The 27954-nt window shown below is 36.6% G+C and overlaps 1 protein-coding gene across 2 annotated transcripts in view; it reads left to right on the top strand.

Annotated features, from left to right (window-relative positions):
• Positions 1 to 27954, top strand: part of MARCHF1 (membrane associated ring-CH-type finger 1) — a 224141-nt gene that overhangs the window by 117581 nt on the left and 78606 nt on the right. For both annotated transcript variants that reach the window (XM_053976543.1, XM_053976542.1), the window contains exon 3: positions 18786 to 18925. In XM_053976543.1, coding sequence (XP_053832518.1) covers positions 18824 to 18925 — 102 coding nt within the window. In that variant the 5' untranslated portion in view covers positions 18786 to 18823. The remainder of the gene's footprint in view (positions 1 to 18785; positions 18926 to 27954) is intronic.

The raw sequence follows: 27954 nt of genomic DNA, 5'->3' as shown, positions 1-27954 counted from the left end.
AAATCAGTTTTGATTTAAAAAGCAGCAACAACAAAGTCCACAACAACAATAACAAAAATAAACAAGCAGTAACAAAAAAAGCTACGTTTTCTATTGACACATTTTACTAATTCCACACCACCTTTGGGTTTCTCTTTGAAAAGCAATTACTGGACATGCAGCCTTCTGTGATGGGTACTTCCAGTAGGTACTTATTCATCTTAGAGAAGGTTTTCTCCCCTACTGAGCTCTGTGTGAGCTGAAGTTATTTTGAGCAGTCTGGATTGGCACAAGGTAAATCATTAATATTAATGCCTTTACAACTTTTGCATTTACAACTTCATGGATCCTTCTGGGGAGAAGTGCTGAAATCCAAGATCTTGATTTTACCATGATGATCTTGAGCTTTGCATTTGATATAGATTGTGTGTGCGTATTTAGGAAGCAGGCAAATTCTTGCAGAGTTGGACTGAACTTTTAAAAACATTTTGTTTTCTGAACTTCTCTGATAGGTCATAGTATAGACATATCCTAGTGATAGCAACAGCTGTTGGTGGTACTAGAAATTATAGGAGGATTGTTTCATGTCACTAACTTTGCCAGAAAAGGCTGCCCTCTTTAGATACACAGAACTGTACGAGAGTTAACCGAAGATTACGCCTCAAAGGGGATCTCAGTTTGTCTAATTTCAGTCTATGGCACATTTTGTTTGACAAACCCCTGAATTTTGCACTGAATTCCAAGTTGTGGCTTTATAAAATAACACTTCCTTTCTTTCAAACCAGATATCCATATATTTGTGGATCAAGTTTTCTGTGTTTGGAGCTACTGCATTTAATGCTTCAGAATACAATTGTATTTCTGTGTATAGTTGCAGTTCGCAGAGCACCTTCCAAAGAAAACATTTGGTACACTGCTGCAAAGATTTTATGTGAACATTGCTTCCCTTGATTTCAGTATTTAATTGTTTTTAAAACATATTTAAAAATATCAGAAACAATATAGGATATAATCTTAAGGAAATAAATCATTCACCAGTGCATCTGTTTTTTGAGGGTTTGGAGTTTTATAAAAGACGGGATGGAGTTGTCAAATATGTTAGGCAATTTAAGTAGTACTTTTGGTAGTTTTCAATAATGGTAAGATAATAAGAATAAGCATAGAATCACAGAATGGCCTGGTTTGGAAGGGGTCATAGATATCTTGTTCCAACCTTCCTGCCATGGGCAGGGACACCTTCCACTAGACCAGGTTGTTCAGAGCCCTATCCAACCTGGGCTTCAACACTTCCAGGGATGAGGAGTCCACAAGTTCTCTGGGTTACCTGTGCTAGTGCCTCCCCACTCTCACAGGAGAGATTTAATAATAATACCTAATACCTAATCTAAACCCACTTTTTTCACTCCCTCTTGTCCTGTCTCTGTAAATAATCTCTCTCCATCTCTTCTGTAGACCCCCTTCACGTTCTGGAGGGCTGCAGTTAGGTCACCTTGAAGCCTTCTTTTTGCCTGGCTGAACAATCCCAATTCTCTTAGACTTTTGCCATACGATTTCTGGTGGACTAGATTTTGAGAAGGAGTGGGGGGGAATATATTATGTGGAAGGCTAACATGGTCTAAAGGCTTTTTGAAAAACTTTTTGAAGAATTTATTTGCAGCCATAGGTTTTGCTTTTTGTTTGAATGAGTAAGCTATATAGCAGTTGTGATGGTGATAATTTTATCTATATTTTTTGTCATCTTTAATTCCCCCCATTGACATTCATCGCTGTGTGGAACGTAGAATTATCCTGTTGTAAATAGAGAACATACAAAACAACCTACACAAATATGTGAAAATTTTTCTCTAAATAATTAAAAGTACTATAGTACTTTTACTAAAGTAAAACAGTTTGCAGTACTTGCTGTGCCTCTCAGCCAATTGCTTAGCTTTTCCTATGAGGCCAGTGTGGATGGGAACAGCTTTACAGGTGCACAAGTCAGCTGCAGAGCTCACCTACAATTTTTCCTACATGTATAAGGATGACTGCATTGATAGGTTTTCCAGTCTGCACTTGACTTCACCCTTACCTATTACCCATGATGCAATCATCTATCACACAATCATTTATTTCACAAATCTCTCATTTCAGCCCCAAGTGTTGTTTAATTGGACCGAGTTTTGCACTTACACCCAAGTTATTTAATTTTTGTTCATGTCTAATTACTTTTAATTGCACAGTAAAAAACAGGAGATGGTGCAAAGAAATAGGCTGGATTCTGGTTTTACTGTGCAGTTAATATTTCTTTATTAAATTCCAAACACTTATCTGTGGGGAAAAGAGTGGAATTGCAAAGATATGAAGAGAGAACATTCTGTAATGTGCTGTGTATTTTTGGATAAGACATGAAATGATAGGAGTTTCTTTTCAAAGCCCAGGCTGATTTGTCAACATCTGCATTTGGAAAATTTATGTAGTATTCAACACTTGACAGCAAACGCTGAAAAAGAAGTGCTGAACCTGCAGCACCATTTTTATTGCCTCTAATCAGAAACAAATTGCAGTACAACTGAACTTTGTACTGTGTTTATTTAGTGATATGTAACTAGCAACTTGCCATCTGAATGCTTTCAGTAGTGAACGATCTCAAGGGAAGGAAGTATGAGTTTTTTTTTTTTAAAAAGTCACTTTCACTATGGGATTAGCTTGCTGCTGTCAGCATATCAAATTTGAAACCAGATTGAAAGTTGTGAGTATGTTAGAGATCCTATTTTCAGCAAACTTCATCTACTGCTGAGAAAATATGAAATAAATCCTGTATAGAGAGTGATAGAGGAACATCATGGAAGGCATCCACGAAATTGAGCACTAAGTGGAAAAGCACACACCTCTACGTTTTTGGACAAGTTCTGTAGCTTCTCTCCTCAGTTTAATATTACTCCATTCCTTACAAAATGTTTGGTAACATTTTATCCATCTGTAAATCCCTGAAGTACTCAAGTGCATTTATAATTCTAGTATTTATAAAAATCTGCCTTACAGAAGTGAATATTGCTAAATGTGCCTGGGAAACACAGTTCTCCTTAGCCCCAGTTACTTTTTTTCTTACTTCTAACTCTTGTCTGTCACGGTGCGCCAACAGAAATGTTACATCTTTTTTCCCTTTGTCATTGTGCTATGCCCACCCAGAAGACTTGGTTTCTTCCTTCCTAACATATATGTGGACATAGTCATGACTGTAAGGAAGAGGGAGAAAGGGAGAAATAGATCTGATCATATATACTATTCCTGACCATTCCTCATTCTTTTACAGCAGAACGTGCTGGCAAAGTATTTGTTTTCCAGGCTAGATTTCAACTTGTTTTTTTCATTTCTAATCTGTTTGTCCTCACCAAAGTTGTGCTTTCCTGCAGAATCTCACCCACCCTCCACTGGTTTTGAATTTATTAAAAAATATACCTCAAGAAATTGTATTTCATTACTTTAGGGGTTTAAAACTTGAGTTAAAGGAGTTCAAGAGAATGGTGGGTAGGTATTGAGTATTCAAAAGCTACATGTTTCAAAAAAACCCCCACTACCTTTAAAAAGAGAGACATTTGCAATTAAATGCTTTCTGAATCACAGCTCTAGCTAATAATTTTGTTATGGTACTGTCTGAATTATCCCACAAGAAGTGGTATATTTTAGGTTGTTTGTTGATTTCTGATCTTTCACGTTTCAGGGATTTTGTATCAGCAATAGTATGGCCAGCAGAACCAGGGCAGTGACTGTCCCCCTGTACTTGGCTCTGGTGAGGCCACACCTGGAGTGCTGTGTTCAGTTCTGGGCCCCTCGCTACAGGAAAGACATTGAGGTGCTGGAGCGTGTCCAGAGAAGGGCAACAGAGCAGTGAAGGGTCTGGAGCACAAATCTTGGGAGGAGAGACTGAGGGAGCTGGGGGTGTTTAGTCTGGAGAAAAAGAGGCTCAGGGGGGAGGCTGGGAAGAAATTGTAATGAGGTGAAAGTCAGTCTGTTCTCCCAAGTAACACATGACAGAACCAGTGGAAATTGCCTCAAGTTGCTCCAGGGGAGGTTTAGATTGGATATTAGGGAAAACGTCTTTACTGAAAGGCTAATCAAACACTGGAGCAGGCTGCCCAACAAAGGGGCTGAGTCACCTTTCCTGGAGGTATTTAAAGGAGGGACATGTAGATGTGGTGCCCGGGGATGTGGTTTAGTGGCAGACTTGACAGTGCTGGGTTTATGATCTCGGAGGGTTTCCCAACCTAAACGATTCTAAACGATGTCAAGCAACATCACAACTCATAAGACTGATGATTCTTCTACAATTTAGAATCCTATGCCTTCTACTGTGTATTTGCTTCCAGTCCTTTTATAAAGTGAGGTTTACCATGCATCAGGCAAACTGGTCTTGATGAGTCCTGTGGTTATAGCAGATAGAATATCAAATTGTTTGCTCAAAAGCGTGATCCAGGCAAGTTTAGTGACCCCTTGTGATACAAGTTCCTTCAAATTCTTTAACATACATTATATAAATGCAATTATTTATTTTGTTAAAATTTGTGATTCTTCAAATGTCATTGAAATGAGGCAGTGAGCTCTCAATTGCCATTATGGTAGAGAGGCCAAATAACTTTTAAAAATCAACATTATCTATTTTTGATGTTTGAAATAAACAAGGTGTGTCAAATGAGAGGCTATCAAGCTGACCCATTCATGGCTAAAACACTAGTAGAAATTCCAATTCACACAAAATTATGAATGCAGTAGTTTCCCCTAAAAAGATTCAGTGATTGAAAATATTTTTTTTAAAAAAATTAGTTGAAATTGAGTGTAATGACAGGAGAAGGTACATTTATATGGACATATAAATCAGCTTATGGTAAAGTGATGCTCTCAGAAGATTATAATACATGGTATTGTTTGATCACTACAAAAAATTAAACCATGGATATATTGTCTTGACAACTAGTATTTCTTTGGGATTTTTTTTTTTTTAATTTCAGCACAAAACAGTAAACTTTCTTTAAAAATTATTGGATATTGCTTGTCTTCAAACGTTATTGATGCCAGAGATCATTCAGATTTGTTACTGGCTTCATTTCTCCTGCTAAACTGAGAAATATCTTGATAATCTTTACTGTGGGGATTTTTTCCTTTTCTTTTTTAATTTCTGGAGCAGATGTTTGTCTTCTATGTGAGACATAAATTGTAGGATGTGGTAAAGGTGATGAAGTTTACACTTTTCATTGCCTTCAAAAGTTGCTGTAAAATCACCAGCTGTGTTCCCAAGGGTTTATCAGTCAATTGCCCTACTCATGCAATCCTTGAAATTTCGGGAATGACAGATTTCACTGATTCAGTTCTTGAAACAAATAATTTATTTTTGCTTAATTAGGTGAAATATAATCGTGAAATATGAGATATCTATTTTTTTCCAAACTCTTAGAAATCCTTGCATAATTAAGCCCATATGTTCCCTACTCTGTGCAAAACTGTTAAGCTAGAACAAAGCCAGTTAAAAATTCAGGGAACTAGTGCAACTAGATAGCTGAGGAAGATACATCATATTAAGGGTAGGCACCAAGTTTTCCACCTAGAATTAGGGATTAACAGGTTTTGAAAGCCACAAAAATTTAAATTTTTACTGTTGAATGAAGGATTCCTGATAACTTGGGTCAGATCTTTAAATGACACATGGTACATTGGCAAGGGCAAAGCTGTTGGCACATAGAACTCCAGGTCTATCAGCCCTCTTAAGATCTGTAAATTATGTATAGCATTGCTTTAGCCTCTGGTTGTGGTAGGATTGGAAAGATGTGAATGCTATCGTGAGGCAGGTTTTATTCTGCTTCCTTGTAATATAAAATACCATGTGTTGCAGAGGTGAAAAACAAAGCTACATATCTATGAAAGACCTCACAAATTAAGTTTATGGATGTCACAAGTTTAAAATGAGTGCTTAACATTAATGAAAAAGTCATAAAAGAATAAATGTCAGTACATTTTTTTCCAGTAAAAGAGCCAAAGAGGGAGAATACTTCAGGGAGGAAATTTTCCTTCCTAATTCTCATTCCATCCCATCCCAGTAAAGGTTGCTCATAGCATAAATCCTGAAGAAGTAATTATTAGGAGCATTTTCCTTTAAAAGGTGTACAGGTAGGCACCTGTATTTCATGAGAATCAGAACAATAAGAGAAGCTTAATTCTGAGCTGTCACCTAAATGATTTCTGTGAAGTTTTAAAACTAAGGTGTGCTAACTTAGACAGGAAGCAATCAGTTTTTCATTGGAATAAAACCACAGGTACAGGAATGCTTGGGCATCCTTTCACAAAATCTTCTGGTGCCTCAAGTTTCAGATATGTTTTGCTCAGGTGCAGTGTGGCCCCAGCTGTCTTCATGTGTTCTTGCTGTGGCTTTTCTAACAAGCCTTCACAGGCAGTGGTTCCTGAGAAGGGCAGTGCTCCTGTGGCTTTTCAGAAGTCAGCTTGTGTGTGGTGTTAGTTAATAACCATTTCACACCTAAACTGCTTCCAGGCCTTGAACCTATGTCTGCAGTCCTATCATATGTCAGCAGAGTAGGTGTTTGGAGGCAGGCTGTCTCTGTCACCAACTCTGTGACTGTGTCAGAGGCACAAGTAATTTGTAACCTGTATGGTGAGGGACATGTGGGTAAAGGAGAGTTTTCTGACTGTTAATTAATGCCATACTAAAACCTGTGAGGAAATCAAAATTCCTCTTTTCAAGAATGATCTGGACACTATAGTAAGCTTGATTTCATGCAATGGGGTTTTTTTTCTGCTCTCTACGATTATTTTCCACTTTGAGTATGAAGTAATGCAAGGAAAAGCAGCATGTGATCCTCTCAATGAAGTTATGGTGTGTGTATAATAATCTGTTACACTTTTGATGTTTTTCTGTACTTATTACTTGCTTTGTCAGCTTCAGCAACTTTTCTCAAGCAAGAGTTCCTAGTGCTTAAAACAGGAAGACCCTAGTGTAACACCTTGAACACCTCTTCACAACAGAAATAGCTCATACATTCCTGTTTCGGCCTATTGTTGCTCAACAGACACACATATTTGTCTGACATGGAACTTTGCATAATGCTTATGATTACTTACTTAAATATCTTTTTCAGGAAGGTATGACCTAAAGTTCTTTGAGAGTCCAGGTAAATAGTAATTTTTATTCCTTGTTCATTATACTGTTGACTTTTCACCAAGAACTGGAAGGGGTCAAAGAAGCAGGATTTACCTTATTAGTATTCTGCCCATACTTTCCTATTACCTTATGGGTATCTGTTTCATTTTAGGTTTAGCTCATTCAGAAGGTGCCTGACTTAATTATTCTGAAGACCATTAATGATGTTTTTTTCTAAAGATAGTGACAGCGCGGATTGCTTGGGCAACCTTCACTTCTTGTGTGAAGCCAAAGAGTCAAGGCCAGGTTTCATCTCTGTGTGAGTTCTACCTGATCAAAACTCTATGATGCAATAGGCCAGAATAAATTATAATTTACTTGTAGCTTTTGTTCATTGTGAATATAGTTACGCCTCACTGTTAGCAAGCAGTACGGTCAAGCAAAACTTATTTCAAATGTTCAAAGTGAAACTGATCTGTTAGCCTGAGATTCCCCATTATAAAACAGACAGTAAGCAGAGTTTATTGATATCTTAATATCAGTAAACTTGTGAAACACTAGGTTTTGCAACATAAATATTTAGATATACTGTATTTCAGATATGTCTGAAATATAGATCTGTGACAACAATAGGTCTGTGATGGCTCATTATGCAATATTTTTATCATCATTATTTTGTTAGAATTATGTAGTTCAGCAATTCATGATATAAAGTTCAAGAAGTGTTTGGAAAATACTCTCAGGTACATGGTGTGAGTTGGGGATATTCCTGTGCCAGGCTGGGAGTTGGACTCAATGATCCTTGTGGGTCTCTTCCAGCTCAGCATAATCTGTGATTCTGTGATATGATCAGTACAAAATCTACTGGACAGGTTTTTAGTGATAACAACGTATTACTGCTGTAAGTAGCTCAGAAATATCTAAAAGATCCTAATATATTTCTCTCCAAGAACTTCTGTTTTTAGCTACAGTCACAAACTAGAACAGAGAAATGGCAAAAAAAAAGTCAGGGGGGCACAGTTGCTGGGAATAAGGATCTAGTATCTTGCTTGTCACCTAGCAGGCGGTCTTGGTTTGGTTTTACCAAGCTCTAAATACGAAAAGTGTATATTCTAGAACTCCAGCATGGGAGCACTTCAGTGGCAAATGAAAAAAGAAAGTGTAATTTTCACATTTTTGATACTGTGCCTCTTCACAGCTGTGCTGAGCTTACAAGAAGCAAAACATGTTTTAATTCTCAGTATGGTTTTTGTTCCAGGACTTCTTTAATACTCATTTACATTTAAGGACTGTAAGGTTCTTTCTGTAAAACTGTATGGAAATCCTTCCATAGTAAAACTTCTGCCCTGCTGAAAAACAATTCTGAGCTGGCACCTTCATTCTGTATTGCAGTCATGGGCTTTTACTTGCTGGGAAAAAAACTTTCCGTGATGAAATTTTACATAGATGATAACAGAAAGATGTACTTCTTTATTTCTGTCTTATGATGGAACTTATATTTAAATGTCATTTTTAAAGAGAAGCAAAAAATTGAAACTATGTATTTTACTTGATGTTATGATCTTAGACATCAGCTGGAGGTATATTTTTTGTGAAAATATATTTTTTGTTACAGTACAGGAAACATAAGGCATTAAAAATGCGTAATGTTGGTACTAACAGTAACTGGTAATTCTTTATGCAAACTGGAGTCCCATGGGTTGCCAGTAAAGACTTAAGTAAATACTTGTGCAGGGAATCAATGCATTTTGTGTCTGCCCACCATATCATAGTGCTTTGTGTTGGCACAGAGAAATGGATTGTCATTGTAAACATGCCAGTGCCTCTCCTCTGATGGTCTGGGGACATCCTGATGCTTCAAAATGTGACATAGCTTCAGCATGGACATGAACAAGACTGTCCTTCACCAATTGCATGCTGTAAGATTCCTGAGGTGCTTTGCTTTATTGCATGCTCAGTGTACGTTTCATTTTTCCAGTTTTCACATCACAGATGAGTGTGTCTGACCCCAGTGTTTGAGTATCTTGTTTGCACTTTGCTATTTATCTTCTGCTTCTTCCCACCAACTTCTACCCAATTATCAGGGGCCTGACCTGGATTTATTATATCCCAGATATTGCCGAAGCTGAGAGGGAGGTTAGGCTCTTCCTTTTATGCTTGAGTCTCTTAAAATGAGCACCTCAGTAGCAACAATAATAGTCTGTATGTAATAATTTTCACCAGTACATTTATTTTCCTCTTAAGAACTTCTTGAAATGCTCCCTGTTTTTGTGGGTGGTTGGCCTGTGGTTAAATACAGTTTTTACGTTCAAAGTTCGTTTTTCTCTATTTAGCTTTCTAATTAAGTGTTAAAGTTGAATGTAGGCCAACTACCTACATGTGCTTTTGCATTCATCTCTGTTTTCCATTATTTTGTGTTTCCTGGAGCATGCTTATTTTCTGTGGAGCTATATATAGAGAAAGGGTCCTTAATAAAATCTTATCCATCAAGCTAGTGCTTGCTAAGTGTGTGTTCTCAATCCACTCATGCGTTTGAGGAAGAAAATGGAATGGCTTTGGGAACTCCAGCTAGCTTGTTGAGCCTTGTAGCATGGCATCTATTTCAAAATAGTAAACAAGTCCTGTGATAATGTAGTGAAAATTATTTGTTCAAGTTGTATGATTTTGTAGATGTGCTTTTCTAAATGCTTAATTAATTTTATAAGTGTGTTGGTTCTATCTTGCCAGAAATTTATTGGTGAAATTTTTATTTACTAACTCTTTCAAAAAAATATTTCTAGTTTATTTATTTTTCTGAAGATAATAAAAAACCAAGCACTAGAATAGAAGGTTACTTGCTTGTTTACTTCAAATGAGAAAGATACATGTAAAAACACTGTGATTAGAGACATACATATATATAAAAATGAATGGTATAACAGACATAAGTGTCAAAATAATACAAACCTTAATAGAACCTGAAAGAAATAAAAATGTCTGAATTCAGTGTAAAATATCTAAATTTTTTAATGAATAAAGTTTGAAATTCAAAGAACTGAGAAGCCAAAGAAAGAAGGTTATAGCCTATGTAGCAGCTGAAGAAACTATTTTGTATTGGAGAAATGCTATATATTCAAGTGATTTAAACAAAAAGTACACATTGATTAGTGCTGAAGGCAGAAGTAAATGAAAAGAGAATTTTTCAGAAAACAGGGAGAATAATCATGCACTGGGGTGGGGGGGGGGGATGGCGGGGGGAGCTGAAAAAACAGCCAGCCAGGGCAAGTACTTATGCACAAGGCAGATTCTGTGTCAGTGAATTACATCAAGGCCATGGAAGGCTTTGATTCCAGATCTTGTTGATTCAAAAATGTGGTTACTCTTGAGGAGGCATTTAGTACCGGTCACAGAGTCCCAGAATGCTTTGGGTTGGAAGGAACCTTAAAGATCACCTACTTCCAGCCTCCCTGCCACAGGCAGCAAATCTTCCCCTGGACCTGATTACTCACAGCCTCATCCAAGCTGGCCTTCAACACTCCCAGAGACAGTACATCACAGCCTGTCTGGACATCTGGTTCCAGTGCCTCACCATCCCCACAGCTGTGAATTTTTTTCTGATACCTAATCTAAACCTACCCTCCTTTGGCATAAGGCCTTTACTGTTTGTTGTATCAGTACATGCTCTTTTAAAAAATTCCTTTCCAGCTCTCTTATAGGCTTCCATTAGGTACTGGAAGGTTGCTCCAAGATTTCCTTTGAGGCTTCTCCAGGCTGAACTGCCCCAACTCTGAGCCTTTCTTCACGGGAGAGGTGCTCCAGCCCTACGATCACTTTAGCTTGTTCTAACAGGCGCACATCTTTCCTGTGTTGGAGGCCCCCAGGCTGGATGCAGCCCTTCAGGTGGGTCTCACAAGGGCAGAGCAGAGGGGCAGAATCCCCTCCCTTGGCCTGCTGGCCATGCTGATCTGGATATAGCCCAGGATGTGGTTGCTTTCTGGACTGCCAGTGCATTTTACCAGGTCATGTTGAGCTTTTTGTCCACCAGCATCCCCAAGTCTTTTTCTCTTGGGCTTCTCTCAATCCATTCTTTGCTCAGCCTGTGTTTTTACTTGGGATTGTCCCAACACAGGTGCAGAACCTTGCACTTGGCCTTGCTGAATGTGAGGTTTACACAGGCCCACCTCAAGCCTGACGAGGTCCCTCTGGATGGCATCCCTTCCCTCCAGTGTGTTGACAGAACAACACACCTTGGTGGCGTTGGCAGGCTTGCTGAGGTTGCCCTCAATCCCAGTGTCCATGTCTGGACTATGTGTTGCGATTGCATAGTTATCAGTGGTGCAAGGTATCTTAGGAAAGCTAAGGTTTGTCTCTGTTCTATCCCAGCTGTAGAAGGGGCAAATCATTGGAAGCTGTCGTGAGGGCAAGACTTACGGCTTAGCCATGGAGCTGCTCTTCAGTACAGCACCTAAACAGGTTTTGAAACAGGACCTTTGTATGGGACTGCATGAACAGGTGCTGCACAGCTGTGCCAGGCCATGTTCACACCTGCATGGGCATCTCTGTGCCATGCTGTGCTGCATACTCTTGTCTCAGTTTCGGCACCAGGGTTCAGTATAGCCTAGCAGAAAGCAGTATGAGTGGTAGCAAAGTCAGAGGAGAGCTGTCAGGGGTAGAGATCAAACCTTCATGATGAGACTCAGCTGCCTGAGCTGCTCTATGACAACCACCCTATAGTTAGAAATCTTTGTGTTCACCCAGTCACTAAAGGGAGCAATGCTGTGCCATCAAGCATTGTGTTTGTTTTCTGCTGTACACTCAAGATTTCACTTTTATAACTATATTTTGTCAGTGTCCTTGCCAATATCATCTTCCTTCGAGGTTCTTTAGCAAGACTTGCAAGAGGGTGGATACTTTCAGTGTGCTTAGTGTTATTTTTAAATATAAGAGAGAAACTGATGCTGTGTCTAGTTTTACACTTTAATTAGCAAGCACAACAAATACTACATCTTTAATTTTTTAAAAATGGTTTGTGAACAATGGCATATTATAACTGTGGCGTGCGTATGGTCTGTGTGAATCTTAGCTCACTGACAGCTGTGTGAGTTGTGGTTTTAACTGCATGTACTGCATTGCTTTCATCTCACAAAGAAGCAAACCCCAAATTTCTCTGTGGAAAATAATTAGTAAACCATTATGGTTTTGCATTGTAATAAATTAGGTTCAGGCTTAATTTGACTATTGGAAGACACTTTTAAGAATCCCACTAATTTAACTTTAGGAGATTGAATATCAGGATGAATACTGACATTCATCCAGTCTTCTTGTACCTCTCCAGACTTAATATCTATTCAGCAAAATTTTTCTGTTCATTTCCCAACTACAAACATAAAAACTAGAAGGACTACATAATCATTTAACCTTTTTTTTCCCCTACTCAATTTCTCCAAGTTTTTTTTGACAGCAACCAGAGCAACAAGAATAATTGCTTACAATAATTATGCCACCATTATTATTGTCTAATGAGAACCCCATTTAAAAAAACATTATTTCAGCTATTTGAGTCATACTTTTGCTCCCATGCATTCACTTCTAAGTCCTACTTTTGTATTTGTTTTCTGGAAATTTTGGTCAAAAATTGTCAATATTGTTCAAATGCATATTCACATAACTATTAGCTTTTAGGTTAACATAATCTTTACTTATGTAAGGGACTAGTTATTTAAGCTGTTACCAGTAACTGCAGCATTAGGCCAGTAGGCCAGTAATTATTTATAACTTAAATCCGTTTATCCTGAAAAACCCTGAATAGGCCATCTGTCATGGCTTTCTACTAGCAGAGGTCAGATCATAAGTCAGATCATAAGTCATGATCACAATTTCCACTAGAAGGAGGCAGTATGAAAAAGAGGTACTTGCAATAGTATATTTCAGTTAGTTTAGTGGTGAACAGCTATTTAATGGGCCTATTTAATCTTTATTAAAAAGGATGCCAAATCTTCACCTTTGATAAATCTGTCACAAGTTTTCCTTAAGCATTTGGCTCTTCTGTCAACTCATTAGGTGGTGTACCCTTGTTGACAACAAAAGCCTTCTTCAAAATATTTAGCAGATTTTTCTTTATTATAATGCATGCAACTTAACTTCAGTAAGTGTTCTAAATACCTTCCAACAGAATATCAGTTTTCACCTTCTAACTAATTATAATTCAGGTCTTTAGCTTTTAGAAGAAAATAGCTGCAATTCAGTTTCCAGAGGTGACTCTGAATTTTCTACCAACTAGCATTCAGATTAACTGTTTCATGATATTGATCAGTCAGAGAATACCTACAGATTCGTATTCTTTATGCAAACTGGAGTCCCATGGGTTGCCAGTAAAGACTTAAGTAAATACTTGTGCAGGGAATCAATGTATTTTGTGTCTGAGAATAGTCTGCCCACCATATCATAGTGCTTTGTGTTGGCACAGAGAAATGGATTGTCATTATAAACATGCCAGTGCCTCTCCTCTGATGGTCTGGGATGTATCTGCAATTCTCACTAATCACAGAATGGTTTGTGTTGGAAGGGCCCTTAAAGATCATCTACATCCAGCCCAACTCCCATGGGCAGGGATACCTTCACTAGACTAGGTTGTTCAGAGCCCCATCCAGCCTGGCCTTCAACACTTCCAGGGATGGGATATCTGCAGCTTATCTGGGAAACTTGTTCCAGTGCCTCACCACCCTCACAATGAAGAATTCCTCTTAATATCTAGTTTAAACCTACTCTCCTTCAGTTTGAAGCTATTCCCCCTTGTCCTGTAACTACATGTACTTGTAAAAAAGCTCTCTCCAGTTTTCTTGTAGTCTCCCTTCAGGTACTGGAAAGTTGTCACCCTAACCAGGAGTAAATTTCTTGCAAACACTGATTATTAACAATGGCAACCAGAAACCAATTTAACAGTTAGGTTTTATAAAATCATATACTAGAATATGAGAGCAAATGACTAATGCTAATGATGGTTGAAGTTACTGTTCAAGAGATTCTGAAAACAATCTGAAGTGAGGTAAGAAAAATTGTAGAGACTAGCAAAGATAAAGTTGCAGTGGCCTGTCCTGCCCCGGAGTTGTTACAGATTGAGTTACAAAGAGCAATGATATCTAAGCAGGGGGATAAGCCCTTCTTTCCAGCAGTGATTACCACTGTCTGTATGACTGACCTCTCACAGGAGCAGTATCTGGACTGTTCACAAGCAAGAGCTTTCTGTGTTTAGGGTTGTCAGGAGAAGATGATTTATGACTGCCCAGAACTTTGTATTTGACAGAAAAACTGTTAAAAATGCTTCTCTGACAAAGGAGAGATATTTCTTCTGTTGGACCGAGCATGGCCTTAAGCACATTTTGGTGTGTATACTTCTGGTATTTTAATGAAATCTGATTTTCTCTTTGTTCTTAAAAGTTAACTTAAATTCAGTATTAATGATCTATCCTTTCGTACAGCAGTGTTTAATAGTTAAATGATGCCTTTCAGGTATTTAACCATTATTGGGCTTTTAAAAAAATGTTACTTCTGTCTTTGTCTTCTTTTTTTATGTCAGTAGCTATATCTGCCTGATGCAAAGTAGATTTGATTTACAGCATAAATATATCCTTCATCTTCTGTAAATAAATCACATAAAAATGGGAAGAAACCTTAAGAAATAACTTTTAATTTTTCATAAACAGAACAAAGTCCTTTAAAGACTTACTGTAACTTCTTATGCCCTGTTCATTTGGATAATTGCATGCCTAACTTCATGAGGTTGTTAATGCTTTAGCTTCATATGGATTTTTGCATTTTAACATTTTCTGCTATTTCTGTATCTTCCCTGAAGAGTTTTCATCTGCCAAATGCTGGATATGGTTTATCAGGTGCATTTACCAGTCATGTCTTTATTGTTGATTGAAGCTTTAATTTAAGCTGGTTGGCAGTCATGTATGGCTAAATATATGCAAACTCACAAAGCAAAAACATGTACTTCGTTCTTGTTCTCAACTCCATGTTTGAATCAAGGCTGTTTTCCTTCCTACTTGGGAGTCTGATGCATCTGAAATTTAGGAGAGGTCCTGAGGGAGGGGTTAGGCGCCCTTTCACTGCTCACCCGTAGCAGTAGCACATACAGTTGCATCGCTTTTTGAAGGTCTGAGGAAAATTCAACAGAGATGTTTAACCTTGGATGAGCAAAGCATTCCCTTGAAGAGCAGCTGTGATATTAACAAAAAGGACCTTTTAGAAAGCAAAGTCATATTTGAGGATGGAATAGAGGTTGCTTATGAAAGTAGATCAAAAACTGCATCAGCAAATACAGACATTTATACAGTATCTAAATGTATAAAAGTTGTGGGTTTTTTAAACATTAAATCAGTTGCCATAAATATACATTTCTCAAGAATGTGCCATAGTTGGCAGTTTGCAAACTTAAACAAACTATGACTTCTAGCAAACTTGGTTATAATAATATAATGTCAAATACTCTAGAGAGCAGCACTGATTCTGTGATGATGTTTTGAAAGAGCCGCATAGCTAAGTTAAATGACAACTCTATTTTGTCTTTACAGGTAGGGAAAAGCATTTAGATGTGCATAATTGGGTTTATTCTTCCAGTAGGGCCCTAGAAGCACTTCTGAAAACAGTCATTAATAAACATGACATGTTTGAATTCCAAATTTTACATACACTTAATGCAGAGGTGTTTGTTTGGTTTTGTATATCCAGCAGCTATACAAGAAAGCTGGTACCATTATAGTCTTGATTGGTGCCATCATTCTAGGTGTCAACGTAATGATTTTTGTGCATGTGTGCTTGTTTTCTGTTGGTCTCTGAATTTTTTTTTAATGAGGCTTGAACATTAGGTATTATATTAGGTATTATACAGGTTCTTTAGTTGGTTGCTGCAGGTATCAGTCGGGAAGATAAGACTTCTCTAGCTTGGTGGCCTTTCGTGCTATTTTAATTTCATGCTAGACTCAAAAAATTAGTCCTCTGTTTGGAGAGGCAGAAGGTACTCAGTGCTTCTAATGATATAATTTTTTACAGATAATTATCACATTTGTATGTGGAAAGTAATTCCCCCCCCCCCCAACTTGAAAGAACCACTGGTGAACCACCACAGCACTGAGATATTACTGTACTTCTACAGCTGTTGACACAATCACATATATTCTAATATTAATTTATTTATCTTTTTAATATAGAAGTAATTTTAAAATCTGAGGTTGAGCTTCTTATTTGTAGAAAGTTTTACTGTCATTATATTGTTATGCTATGCTAAATTTTCCTTGTGAAACACAGCAGTCATAGGATAATAACTGGCTGGTTAATAAAAGCCAATGGCTTACTTGTGACACAGAAATAGCAGAAGCTGTCAGAGATTTGTATTGCATCCAGCCCATCAATTAATGGTTTTATACAAATTAGAATAATTGATTAGAAGTCACAGCTTGGTAAGACTCAGACAAGAGATACATAATGAATAACAGTGACTGTATTTATCTTAGCAGAGCTCAGCATTGAAGGCTATTTGTATTTCAGTATTCCTGTAGCTCTGCTCCTGGAATATTTTGATTGTCTGCCAAATCATGCAGCTAACAAATACCATCACTTGGATTGCTGTTGGGAATCTTTGAACACAGAGAACAAAACTTAGCTTAGATAAAAAAGCAGTGTGCTTTGTGTTCAATTTCCTGCTGTTCTGTGATAGCAGTTAGATTCAGGTAAGGACTGAAAATCATGACTTTTGTTACCTGAATCTGATTATGCTCCTGAATTAAGCATATAAATTCTTTTCTCTTGTTATATTTGTGAACTTTTTTTAGATATATTATTATTTTATTTTATTCAACTGGCTAGTTTTTAATACATCATCCTTAACCTTCTTTTTTTTAGCATTGATATTGTACAAGATGAACAATAATTGTGTGTCCCTTTGCTTGGCTAAATTATAAGTAAAAATTTTCTTGCCTTAAAAGATATGAAGTAATTCTTCTATTGTTTAAAAAAGTCTAGAACTGATGAATTAAGCTTGCTTTCAGGAAATTTATTTGTGGTGGTTCTTCAGGTGTATGAGAAAGAGCAAAGTCAATCTTTCACAATCTGGACAGTGGCAGTTATTTTGATTACTCAGGGCAAAAAAAAAGATTTGCAAATCTTCCAAAGGGTTCTGCACACCACGGAGACCAAAATAGGACTGTACCTATATTCAAATGATTCTTGTCTTCACAGGTACAGGCAGTATAGAAAGGATTGATTGATCACTTTTTGTATCTCGCATTAAGACTTCAAGAGACCAAAAAATTGTAAAAATCAGTTAATATATTGTCTCACTCACCTAATCATCTCCAGTACAATAAAGCTAAGGTGGATTTCCACTTATTGCTATTGGTTCCATGAGGTTGCGTGGGGAATTCAGCTTTGTGCATTTCATATTTTGAAAACTAGATATTAATGTTTAAGTGTGGAAATGGTAGAGCTGACATTATTCAGGAAGGGGTTGTACTTTGCCAGACTCAGAACCTGGAAAGATGAAATTTGCTGTAAATAGATACATAATTTGTGTCCTTCATGGAGATATTGCAGAAAAAATAAACTTAAGTTACAAGTGCATAATATTCAATGGTGCTGCATAGTGCCATGGGAGGTCTTTAGCTTTATTGTATTTATGTTCCAGTTTTATTCAGTCTATTGCTGCCTTATTTGGAGAACTGGGCACTCAATCTGGTAGTTTAATCTTCCTGTTTATTATGTTTCATGATTCTACAGAATAATACATTTTAAATTACAATCTGTTATAAACAACCAGATTGGAGATTGCTTCAGATGTTGAGAATAAAATTGCTCTAAGTTGTTTTTTTGTAATTAATTAGCAAAGTTTTGCACTGAATACCTCCATTGCCAACTTCATTTGGGAAAAAACAAATTGTGAGATTTTAAACATACTTATGAAGGTTTCTTATGTTTAATAGCATGTTTTACTAATGCTGCATTTCCAGAATGTGGTAGTGTTACTTAAAAGGTATTTTGTTATTGTTTCAAACTAAAAGTAAATTCAGAGGCAATTTGTAGTTGGCACATAGCATTTATTTCTGGTGTGCCTACATTAGTTTTTGCTATTTACAACACATCCTAGCATAGCACTTGACGATGAACCAGGTATTCTGGAGTGTCTGGGCATGGGTACACACAGGTTTGTGTGTTTTCACACTGTTTATTTGTATCTAGTATCTGCTACTGCTTTAAGGCTATTTCTCCTTGTTTCAGTGAATGTGGGGGTTTGTATCCAAATGCTATATAGTTTTTGGGATGGTGCTAGTCTCAGAGGTATTCTGTAATAAAGTCCCTTTAAAATAAGAGTTTTTAAAATAAAGTTACAACTTGAGGAAGATTTAACATGGAGACTATTTGCTGACACTGAAATAGTATTAATGCATGTAAGGTGTGCTGAAAGTGCATGACTCTTTTCTAAACTTTATGGTTTAGCATTTTGAAATACTTTAGAAAAACATGTTCTTTTAAATAAATACTTTAGAATAAATATTTTCTAAATACTTTAAAAAATGTTCTTTTAAAAATATGTTTATTAGCTTGTTCAGATATAACTTAAAAAGCTGTTTTTAAAGGCATGTGTCCAGAGACATGCACACAATGAATTCAAAGTGTCAATGTTTCAGGGACTCTAAATTATTTTCAGAATTTCAGAAATTGAGAAGGGATAAGTGGAAGGAGAAAATGTTGGGCTGGTGCCAAGCGATAGCTCGTAACCCTCACAGACTTCCAAACAGCACAAGAACACCCGAGGTCTCAGGTGATACTTCACATAACTCTACTTTGGTGAGTGAAAAGTTGCATTTTGTGGTGGTGGCATGCTCAGGACTTGAGAGGTCTTAAATTTATTTTTAAAACTGTACTGTTTGCTATTGCTTGCATTTTCTCCATGTATGAAACCCTTTGATAAAACATCTGTTTACTCTTTCTGTTTGATTTTTTTGGTCTTCTATGTTATGCATGGTTCATTCTGACTTGCATGCTGTGTCTATAAATCAGTATTGATGTTTTGTAAATGGTGAAGTCTTTAAGCAGGAGATGACCGAATATGGATCGCTTGCATTCCTTGTGATCCTAATCAGTGCAATGGCATTTGGTCCCTGATGAATACAGCTGGACATTATCTAAAGGCACCTCATTTGCTCTTTGTTCCTGCCTGTAACAGGAACAAAAGTATCATGTGTCTAAACTTGTGTCAGACAGCTGGATTTTAAAATTATCTTCATGTATTAAAAATGCTGTTGCAAGAGATGGTTGAGTTTCTGCATGCAAAGCTATTGATAGTAGATGTTCAGGCAATGTAAAGTTGACAGTTTACATGGTAGAGTTAAAATGTATCATGTGAAACTGAATAAAGTTACTCATTGATAAGAATTTTAATCCCACAGTTTATGTTCATTGAAATAAAGCCTCTTACCTCAGTAGACCTGGCCAGGTGAGTAAGAACTGGTACTTGTATGTAAAGGCTTCCAACTGCCCCATCACTAAGCAAAAATTGTCTGTTTGTTTTAATTCAACTGACAGTTTCAGGCTACAGCAAGACTGAATATTTGAAACGTATCCAGTTCAACATGCCTGCTCCAATTTCATTAATGAATGTTAAATAGGCACTGTATTTCCCTATCCTAAGAAACAGGAGTGATCAGGAAATATTGCCCTGCAGTTCTTGAGACATGGGCAGGGTGACATCTAAGCTAAAAGGTGAATAATTGTTCCTAACCACTGAAGAAATGTGATAGTCCAAATGAAGAGACAGTGGTCTGCTTGAAAGCTGTTGAAGTTTTTGTGAAATAAGGCCCCTAATTAATGTGGCAAAATTATCATGTTCAGTGGTAAATTATACAGAATATAAGTTTCTGCTGCAGAAAAGACCACAAAAAGGCAGCATAAAAAGCTGCAAATTTTATAGTTTATTATATATATATCCTAGAATATTGTTTTAGTTCACTTTCATCTAGAATACTTTACTTTCAGAGAAATAAAAGGAAATTAAAAATCAAGGATTCTATGAAAAAAGATGTTAAGTATATTATCCCCACATTTAATTATTCTTGCTATTTTATTTTTAAATTTTATTTAATTGCTTTTACTATTTAGCTATTAATAGTAATAGGAGGTAGCTATTGAAGAATTGGGATATGTGGAAATTTGCATATTTTGATTTCTGCTTGACTGCTATTCAACATTTAATTTGGTTTGATATTCATGAGATAAGCATTCCAGTCTACCAGCTGGGATTTAGAAATGATGAACTGGAAATACAGTTCAGAACTGGTGAATCCATAGACTTAGCATCTTTTAACCTTATTAATATTAAAACTTGTTCAAAAGTAAGTTTGCATGTAGACTGCTGCTTAGTTGATGAAGTATGTAAGAAAGCCAGAGAAATAAACTACTGAGGACAATCTTGTATGTTATTTAATATCGTGACTGGCTGTAGAACAATAATCTTCACGAGAGGAAATAATACAATAATGTCTCTTGAGGCCTGCTAAGCTTTCCTTTTCATTTTCTTTGCTTCCCACTCTCTCAACCATTACTTTTTCTGTTCCTTACACCTGAAGAAAGTGATATTCAGTATAAGCTTTTGCTAGCAATGTCTTTCTGACTTGCAGGATGTTGACTGAAAATCCTTATTTCACTTGTGAACATTTTTAATCTGAAATTTTGTTTGAAATCAGTTTTGATTTTCCTTAGTAGTCATTGCCTTTTCAATATTGAAAGATTTTCTGGCTGGTCTTGAGTGAAGATACAGAGTTTAGCGCTGGAAACTGAAAAATAATTAAAAAGCAGAAAATAAAGAATATAGTAAATTGTTCTAAGTGTACCAAGCAACTTCTGATGAGCTATTCAAGCCCCTTCTTTCTGAATTAAATTTCATTTTTCAGTGCATTGCAGCTCCTCTGTGGACCTGATTGCCTTAGTATGGGTTTATTTGGTGAGACTTCTGCCCGTGTGAGTCTGTGTCGTGAATACACAGCTCTTTGCTTCTTTATTCTGTAGGTGACAAGTCTGGGTTTGGAAGGAGGCAAGGTGGAATGTAGAATGCATCTTTTTTTTGACCTCTGCCATATGCTTTTGTGTACACTTCTGATTCAGCAGAATGTCATCTTTATTTCAGAACTTCAGCTAAGGCATTGAAAAATACTTTTAATTTAAAACTAAACCCCAAAGTGGGCATTTCACAATGCCACTTTTCCAAAGGAAAATGATCTGAAAATTGCAAGCAACTCTCATTAATTTTTCTCAGAATCCTAGGATACTGGGATGGAAGAAATCTCAAGGATCATCTGGTCCAACCTTTCTTGGCATAAGCACGATATAGACAAGAAGGCACATCAGCCTGTCCTGCTCGGTCTTAAAAATATCTCATGTTTGGGAATCCAACACCTTTTCTTCAGAGTTTATGTCAATGGCTCATTGTTCTCATTGCAAAACATTCTCCTCTTGAAAGTTTTGAATCATTCTGTCATCAAAGGAGGCATAAATTCACAAAAAATATTGTTTAATATTGTAGTTTATTGGATTTGGGGTTTGTATTGATAGTTTTAGATTCATAGTGAGTAATTTTTTTTTTATACTCAAAACAATTTCATATAGTCAATTAACTTTGTGTAGTAGAACATAAAGCTGGAATTGACTTTGCTCTGATAGCTAGAAATCGTCTCTTCATCAAGCTGAATTTATTATCAGTTTGTTTCTGTATACATTGTTTTGAAACTTCCAAGATTCATCCTTTGTAATGTTCATTATATTTTGAGAGACCTGTAATACAACTATCCCTTTTTGTCATGGTTTCCATGTTACCGTGAGTATCTTAAAAGCTCTTGTCTATTCCTGCTCCAGCTTGAACAGGAATGACCAGTTTTGCACAATATTCCATATCAAGCTTTCAGTTCCTAACAATTGTAACAGTTGCCTGCTAGTAGCACATTTATCATACTGCATAGATTTAGAATCACTTTATTGATACTTTTTTGTAGCTGCTATTTTAGTTTTGAGACCAAACCTCTAGACTATGTTGACTTTTAATACATGAAGACTGTATCAAATCAAATTATTAATGTTATTATATCCTTTCTATTCACCAGGCAATATGCAAATTAATCTCTTTTTCATTTTTCCCTTTCTCTGATATTTTCTAGAATTGGGGAAAGAATAGTAATGTTTTCTCCTTTTCTTGAAACAAATCTAGATGTTGAAAACTCATAATTTTATGCAATAGTATTTGCAGGGTTTTTGTCTTCTGAAAAGATAATAGATGTAATTGAAAACAAGAAATTGAAAATTACTCCTTCATTAATCAGTCTGTGCTGACAGTATTTATACTGTGATTCTGTAAGCATATGTATATGTGGCGAGTTCAAATTATTTTGATGGGAACACATAAATATGTATTAACATTGATTAAGCAATTTGCCTAGAAGCAGTTCTGTGTCTATTTTTTGCAGAGAGTCTAGCATTTCTCTGGGTCCTAGTTCAAAACTTGAGCATTATTATAATCTATGTTCCCAATTGTTATTTGTAGCCTCTTCTGCATAGGGCATGGGCTGGTCCTTAATTCAGCACCTCATCTGAAACACATGAAGCTAATGGCACAAGAACACATACTTAGTGCTCAATTGTAGTCATTAGTACGAACCACTTTTCCCTGTTGTATTCCCAACCAGAATTATGGGTGAATATATGTGGAAGTATAGTCAGGTGAGTAACTAGATAATTTGTGTTTCTGTACGCAATTGAAATGTAGAACTCATGGCAAATCATCAAGCATGTAATTTAATTTAACTCTAAGGAAGGATTTCTTTTTATGCAAGCAAATGATACCATCTGCTTCTCCAAGAGAAAGTAAAATATGATTATGAATGATCTGTTTGACACAGGTAGATCTCATGTTGCCACGTATGATTTTGACTAAGAAAGCAAATAGTAGTCGATGGTCATTACAAAACATAATTAAACAAAACAAGGAAAAGTGTGGGTTTTGAGGTTTTTTTGCTGTTCACCCTGAAAGACAGTTCAGTCCCCCACACCTGCTTTCTCACTTAATCAGTGGGATGGGGAAGAGAAGCAGCGGGGAAAGGTCAGAAAAACCATGGCTTGAGATAAAGACAGTTTAATAGGCAAGGCAAAAGCCACACATGAAAGCAAAGTAAGGAATTTACCCCCTGCTTCCCATGGGCAGTCAGGTGTTCAGCCATCTCCAGGAAGGGTGGGCTCCATCATGTGTAACAGTTACTTGGGAAGAAAAATGCCACTCTGAATGTTTCTGCTTCCTCCTCCTCCTCCTTTCAGATTTATATGCTGAGCAGGACACCATAGAACATGATTTATCCCTTTGGTCATTTGGGATCAGCCCACCTGGCTACATTCCCTCCCAACTCCTTGTGCACCCCCAATCTCCTTGCTGGTGGGGTGGGGAGAGGAGCAGAAATGTTCTTGGGTGTAAGCCTTGCTTAGCAAAACTGAAACAATCCTGAGATGTTAACACTGTTTCCTGCAAAAATTGAAAACATAGCTCCATGCGAGCTGCGATGATGAAATTTAACTATTCCAGCCAAAACTAGTACAGGTTTTCCTCCTGTGATGATAAAATGAGTAGCTGGGAGTTAACTGTAAATTATGCTGTGTGAGAGTTCTAATAGTGTAAGAATGATTTTATCACTATATGGTCTTTAAAGGTTCCATCTAACCTTAACTATTCTTTAAATCTGTGATCTTTATCTAAATACCCAAACTTAATTTCAGAACAAGAAAGATTTCATCATTGGAGTTTGAAATGTTTGGCTGCCTGATTTTCATAAATATAATGTAATTCCTTGATGAAAGTCTTCTGAAGTAGGGTGCATCTAAGTTTCCTTTTATACTGCAAGTCTTGAACTGTTAATCTGACAGGGAGTGATGGGATGTTTCAGATCTGTATTTTAATTTGTTATAAGAAAGCCACATAATTTAAAACTCAAAAGCTAGATGTGACAAAAGAGTAATTATCTAAGAATATGGAGTTGTTTTCTTCTGAATTATCATCTTATTTCTATAACTATTAAGTAGCTTTTATGAATAAGGCTGCAGAACTTAAAAGGTCTCTATAGACACTGTTTTTTAAAATATAGTAATAACATCAATATAATAGCCAAACATGTATATAGTACATGCGAGTAAAACTATGGAAGAGAGAGATTATGCAGAGAAATGTTATTTTAAAAGGTGCAGAATTGTTCACCAGTATAATAAATTGCATTTCCCTAAGTATCTGTTCACGTTAAAGTTAGGAAAACTGCTCCTTGTACTGTAGGTGTTCCACATCCTTCTGCACAGTGCAGCATGCTGCCTGACAGGGCAATTGTTTTAACGATGTATTGCTTTACCATTTACAGGATCAGCCTAAGCTGTCAGTGGCCTCAGGAGCCATGCCACCCCAGGCCAATCTTGTTGATTTTCCTTATATTTAAAGCCAATTAGTAGTTGTAACCTTGGTTACCATCACCTTCTACGTTCCGTTCTCACCGTGAATGTGATAATAAGGATGTAAAGTTGTTAAGAGCTCATTTATCTTCCTTTTTTATGCCTACATAAACAATTAGAGCAAGGTGGATGTAGGCCAAAGCTTTTGGGTAAGTCTCCCCCAGTGTCACTTAATTATTTATGAGTAATAAAGATATGGTCAAGTTTTTACATATTTGACCAGTGATTTCAGTTAGACTTCCCCTATGGCAGACTTAAAATTACAGTCCTCACTTAAAGAATTTTCATTTTGCTTTTTCTAACCAAAAGTGGAGGCTACATAGAAAATTAATAGTGCTTTGAATTTGTATACACAAAAATAATATAGGAGGAAAAAAGAAAAAAGAAAAGCGTATCTGAATGCTTTATCTGAATGAATAAGATTTCAATATTGTTGTTATCATTATTAATATTATTATTATAATACTGTCATGTTTTATTTAGCTTTATAACTCAAATTATATTTCAGGTTTTTTTTAGCTGTTAGGTTTCTGAATTTATTATCAGTTAAATTTGCCATAAAATATTTTTCTCTAGATAAAATTACTATAAGAAGACATTGACGTAAAATATGTGTTAAATGTCTGTGTAACTGTTTGAATAGGTTGTATTCAACCCTTTATTTTCCCCAGAACATTTCATGCATCTGCAGTGTCTCACAGCAACATGTGCTCACAAAATTGCTTCAAATCTATTTCATATAAATTATTCATAATTTGTTTCCTTTTTGTATAATTGAAGCTGTCATTAATCTTTCACTTAGGGAAAAGGAGCATAATTTCAATGTAGAATTTAATGCCTATTAATTTTTTTTTAGCTTTGAAGATGAGAGCTATGTCTGACTACATGCGACTCTTTCACATAACTTTTGACTGAAAGTTCAATAAATTATTTTTCTAGCAATTTTTCATATGTTCATAAAAATCTCATATTTAAAGTATGTAAAACTCTAGGTTATGTGATGTAGCATTACAGATACTGAAACAAGAGGGAATTGCCAGATCACCATTTAGTTTCTATCTGGCAAATGAGTTCTTGAAAATGAGAAAATCAGACAGGGCCAAGTAATTAACCTAAGTTTTTTATAAGGTGAAATGAGTTATTCTCATTCTAGCTCAGTGAAGCCCTCAGTATCATCATTAAGTGAACACATACACCGTAGTGGGGAAGTCAAGATGATAGGAAGCATCAAGGAAATCTCTGCTCATTCATTTATTATCAGAGTAATACCAGCAAGGACAGCTATGAAAGCATATAATGTTCGGAAAAAAGGTAGTGGTGGAAGATGAAAATGCACTTTATCTTGTTTAAAATCCCAGTGTAATACAAAATGTTTAAGTTAAATTGCAAGTTAAATTGCAACTTGTTAATTTATATTCCCAAGCCTGAGGTTCCCTAGTATTTGTATGATATTTTGCTGTCCCATACTACTTGAATTACAAGATCCAGCCACAGCTTAAAGATAAACTCTCTACTGTGCTGACTACTGCAGTTTGTGTAACTCAGTGCTGTAAACAGAAATATGTATGCATAATTTATTTAAATAGTGTATACTGATACCATTTGCATGCTAGCAAATATGTGAAGTTTAATTTTGTGTAGTGTGTGTGTATATATATATATGTGTGTATTTCAACCCTGCTAGTTTAAATTTTACCTAATCATGTAAGTTCGTGCAGCTTCTGCAACAGGGTTCATTCTCACTGTGGAGTGGTTTGCGAAATAATGATTGCTGCAAAATATATTCCAAAATATATTCTTAAGAGGAAAATAGGATTGTATGTACACACCTAGAAGCCATTTCCTACATTCAGGTTAGTCCATATGTTTTGTTAGAGACAGGAGCTGGAAGAAGAAGAAACCTGCAAAGCTACAGGGAGCTGTGTATCTCCCTAGATGCATCCCTGACGTATTCTTCTGCTTTGCTCTCCTCAGTAAAAGTCTTCCCAACACTAAATTGATTTGGTGTTGGTTTTGTGTCCTAGGAGGGTACGCAGTGCAGCACATCTCTGCAGCTGTGCTTCCACTGCACTGCTGTGCCAGAGCATCATGGATCCATTTCAGCACTCATTCAGCACTGTGCTCCAGCCAGGCTGGGGGCTGGCATTCCTGCAGATAATGAGCCTGCACGTGTCAGGGCTGTCATGTGAGCACCTACCCTGGGTAGAGACAGCCTGAGTCCTCATGGCAGCTCTCGGTCGTTCTTTCTTTTATGCTATAGAGGTGTCTGTAGCATAGAAGATAAGTAGGGCCTCTTGAAATCTGCAGCATGCATGATTTTCCTTTTTATGCAATTTTGATGGAGAACTGAGGTGGAATAGGGTCTGGGGAGATATCATACTTTCAAATAAAAGATAACTGGTATAAGCAGATTCTTTCGAAAATATGGTCTCGGAAGTCTCTGAAATGGAATGTCTCTGTTTTTGTATTGTCAGTGTCACTGAACACTTGCCATTGCAGCTGGAATTGTGGTGTTTCCTTTAAACAAAAAATGGCAAAAGAAAGTGCAGGAGCAGAAAAGGAATCACAATTATTGTGTAGGTTAAAGCACTGACTTGTGTTGTATGTAACTTCCATGTAACTTTGTGAAAGTAATTTCTACTATATTATTTCAGCCTTATTAATATGAACTAATGAACACTTTGAAATTTCACTTAAAATAGTAAGTGAAATAGTAATAGTAATTCACTCGAGACAAAGGTGTTAGACTTATCCTGGTTGATAGAGGGAGGATTTAATAACTTTGGATAATTAATACAAGGAAGGGGGAGAAAATAGAGCAGAAGACCTAGTTTTTTTCTCAAGATGAATCAACAGACAGGCTGTAGTTCAGTGTTTGTTCCACAGGAGATGGAGATAACTAGCTGAACCAGGCACCCTGCTGCAATTTCAGAGGCATTCAAATATTTGTCTTAGAAATGTTTGTCCTTTCAATTTCACTGACATGGGTACGTGGTCAAAGATGGCCATATGTGGATGCTGACCATAATCACTTGTGTTGACTCTGCTGACTGAGAAAAAATACTGCTTGTGACCTTGTTAGGCTAATTACCTCTGGGGTTAATCTGTTATTCCCTCCCCCTGGCCTTTTATAAAGTATGAGATGGGAGTAATAGGATAAGGTTAAGAAGGGGAAATTTAAACTGAAGGTGAAGACCATTATCTTGCCAATAACATGACTTAGGCTGCTGTGTGATTTTATATTGGGGTTACAGAAATCCCATGTCTGTGATCCTTGAAATTTGGAATGGAAATGGAAATATTTGCTATGATATTTTTGTTAGCTTTTTTCTGTCTCTGATTTTCTGTCC

This window comes from Vidua macroura, chromosome 4 (genome assembly GCF_024509145.1).
Source record: "Vidua macroura isolate BioBank_ID:100142 chromosome 4, ASM2450914v1, whole genome shotgun sequence".
In the NCBI taxonomy this organism is placed as follows: Eukaryota; Metazoa; Chordata; class Aves; order Passeriformes; family Viduidae; genus Vidua; species Vidua macroura.
Note: the sequence above shows the minus strand (reverse complement) of the source record. Positions and strands in the feature narration are given on the sequence as shown.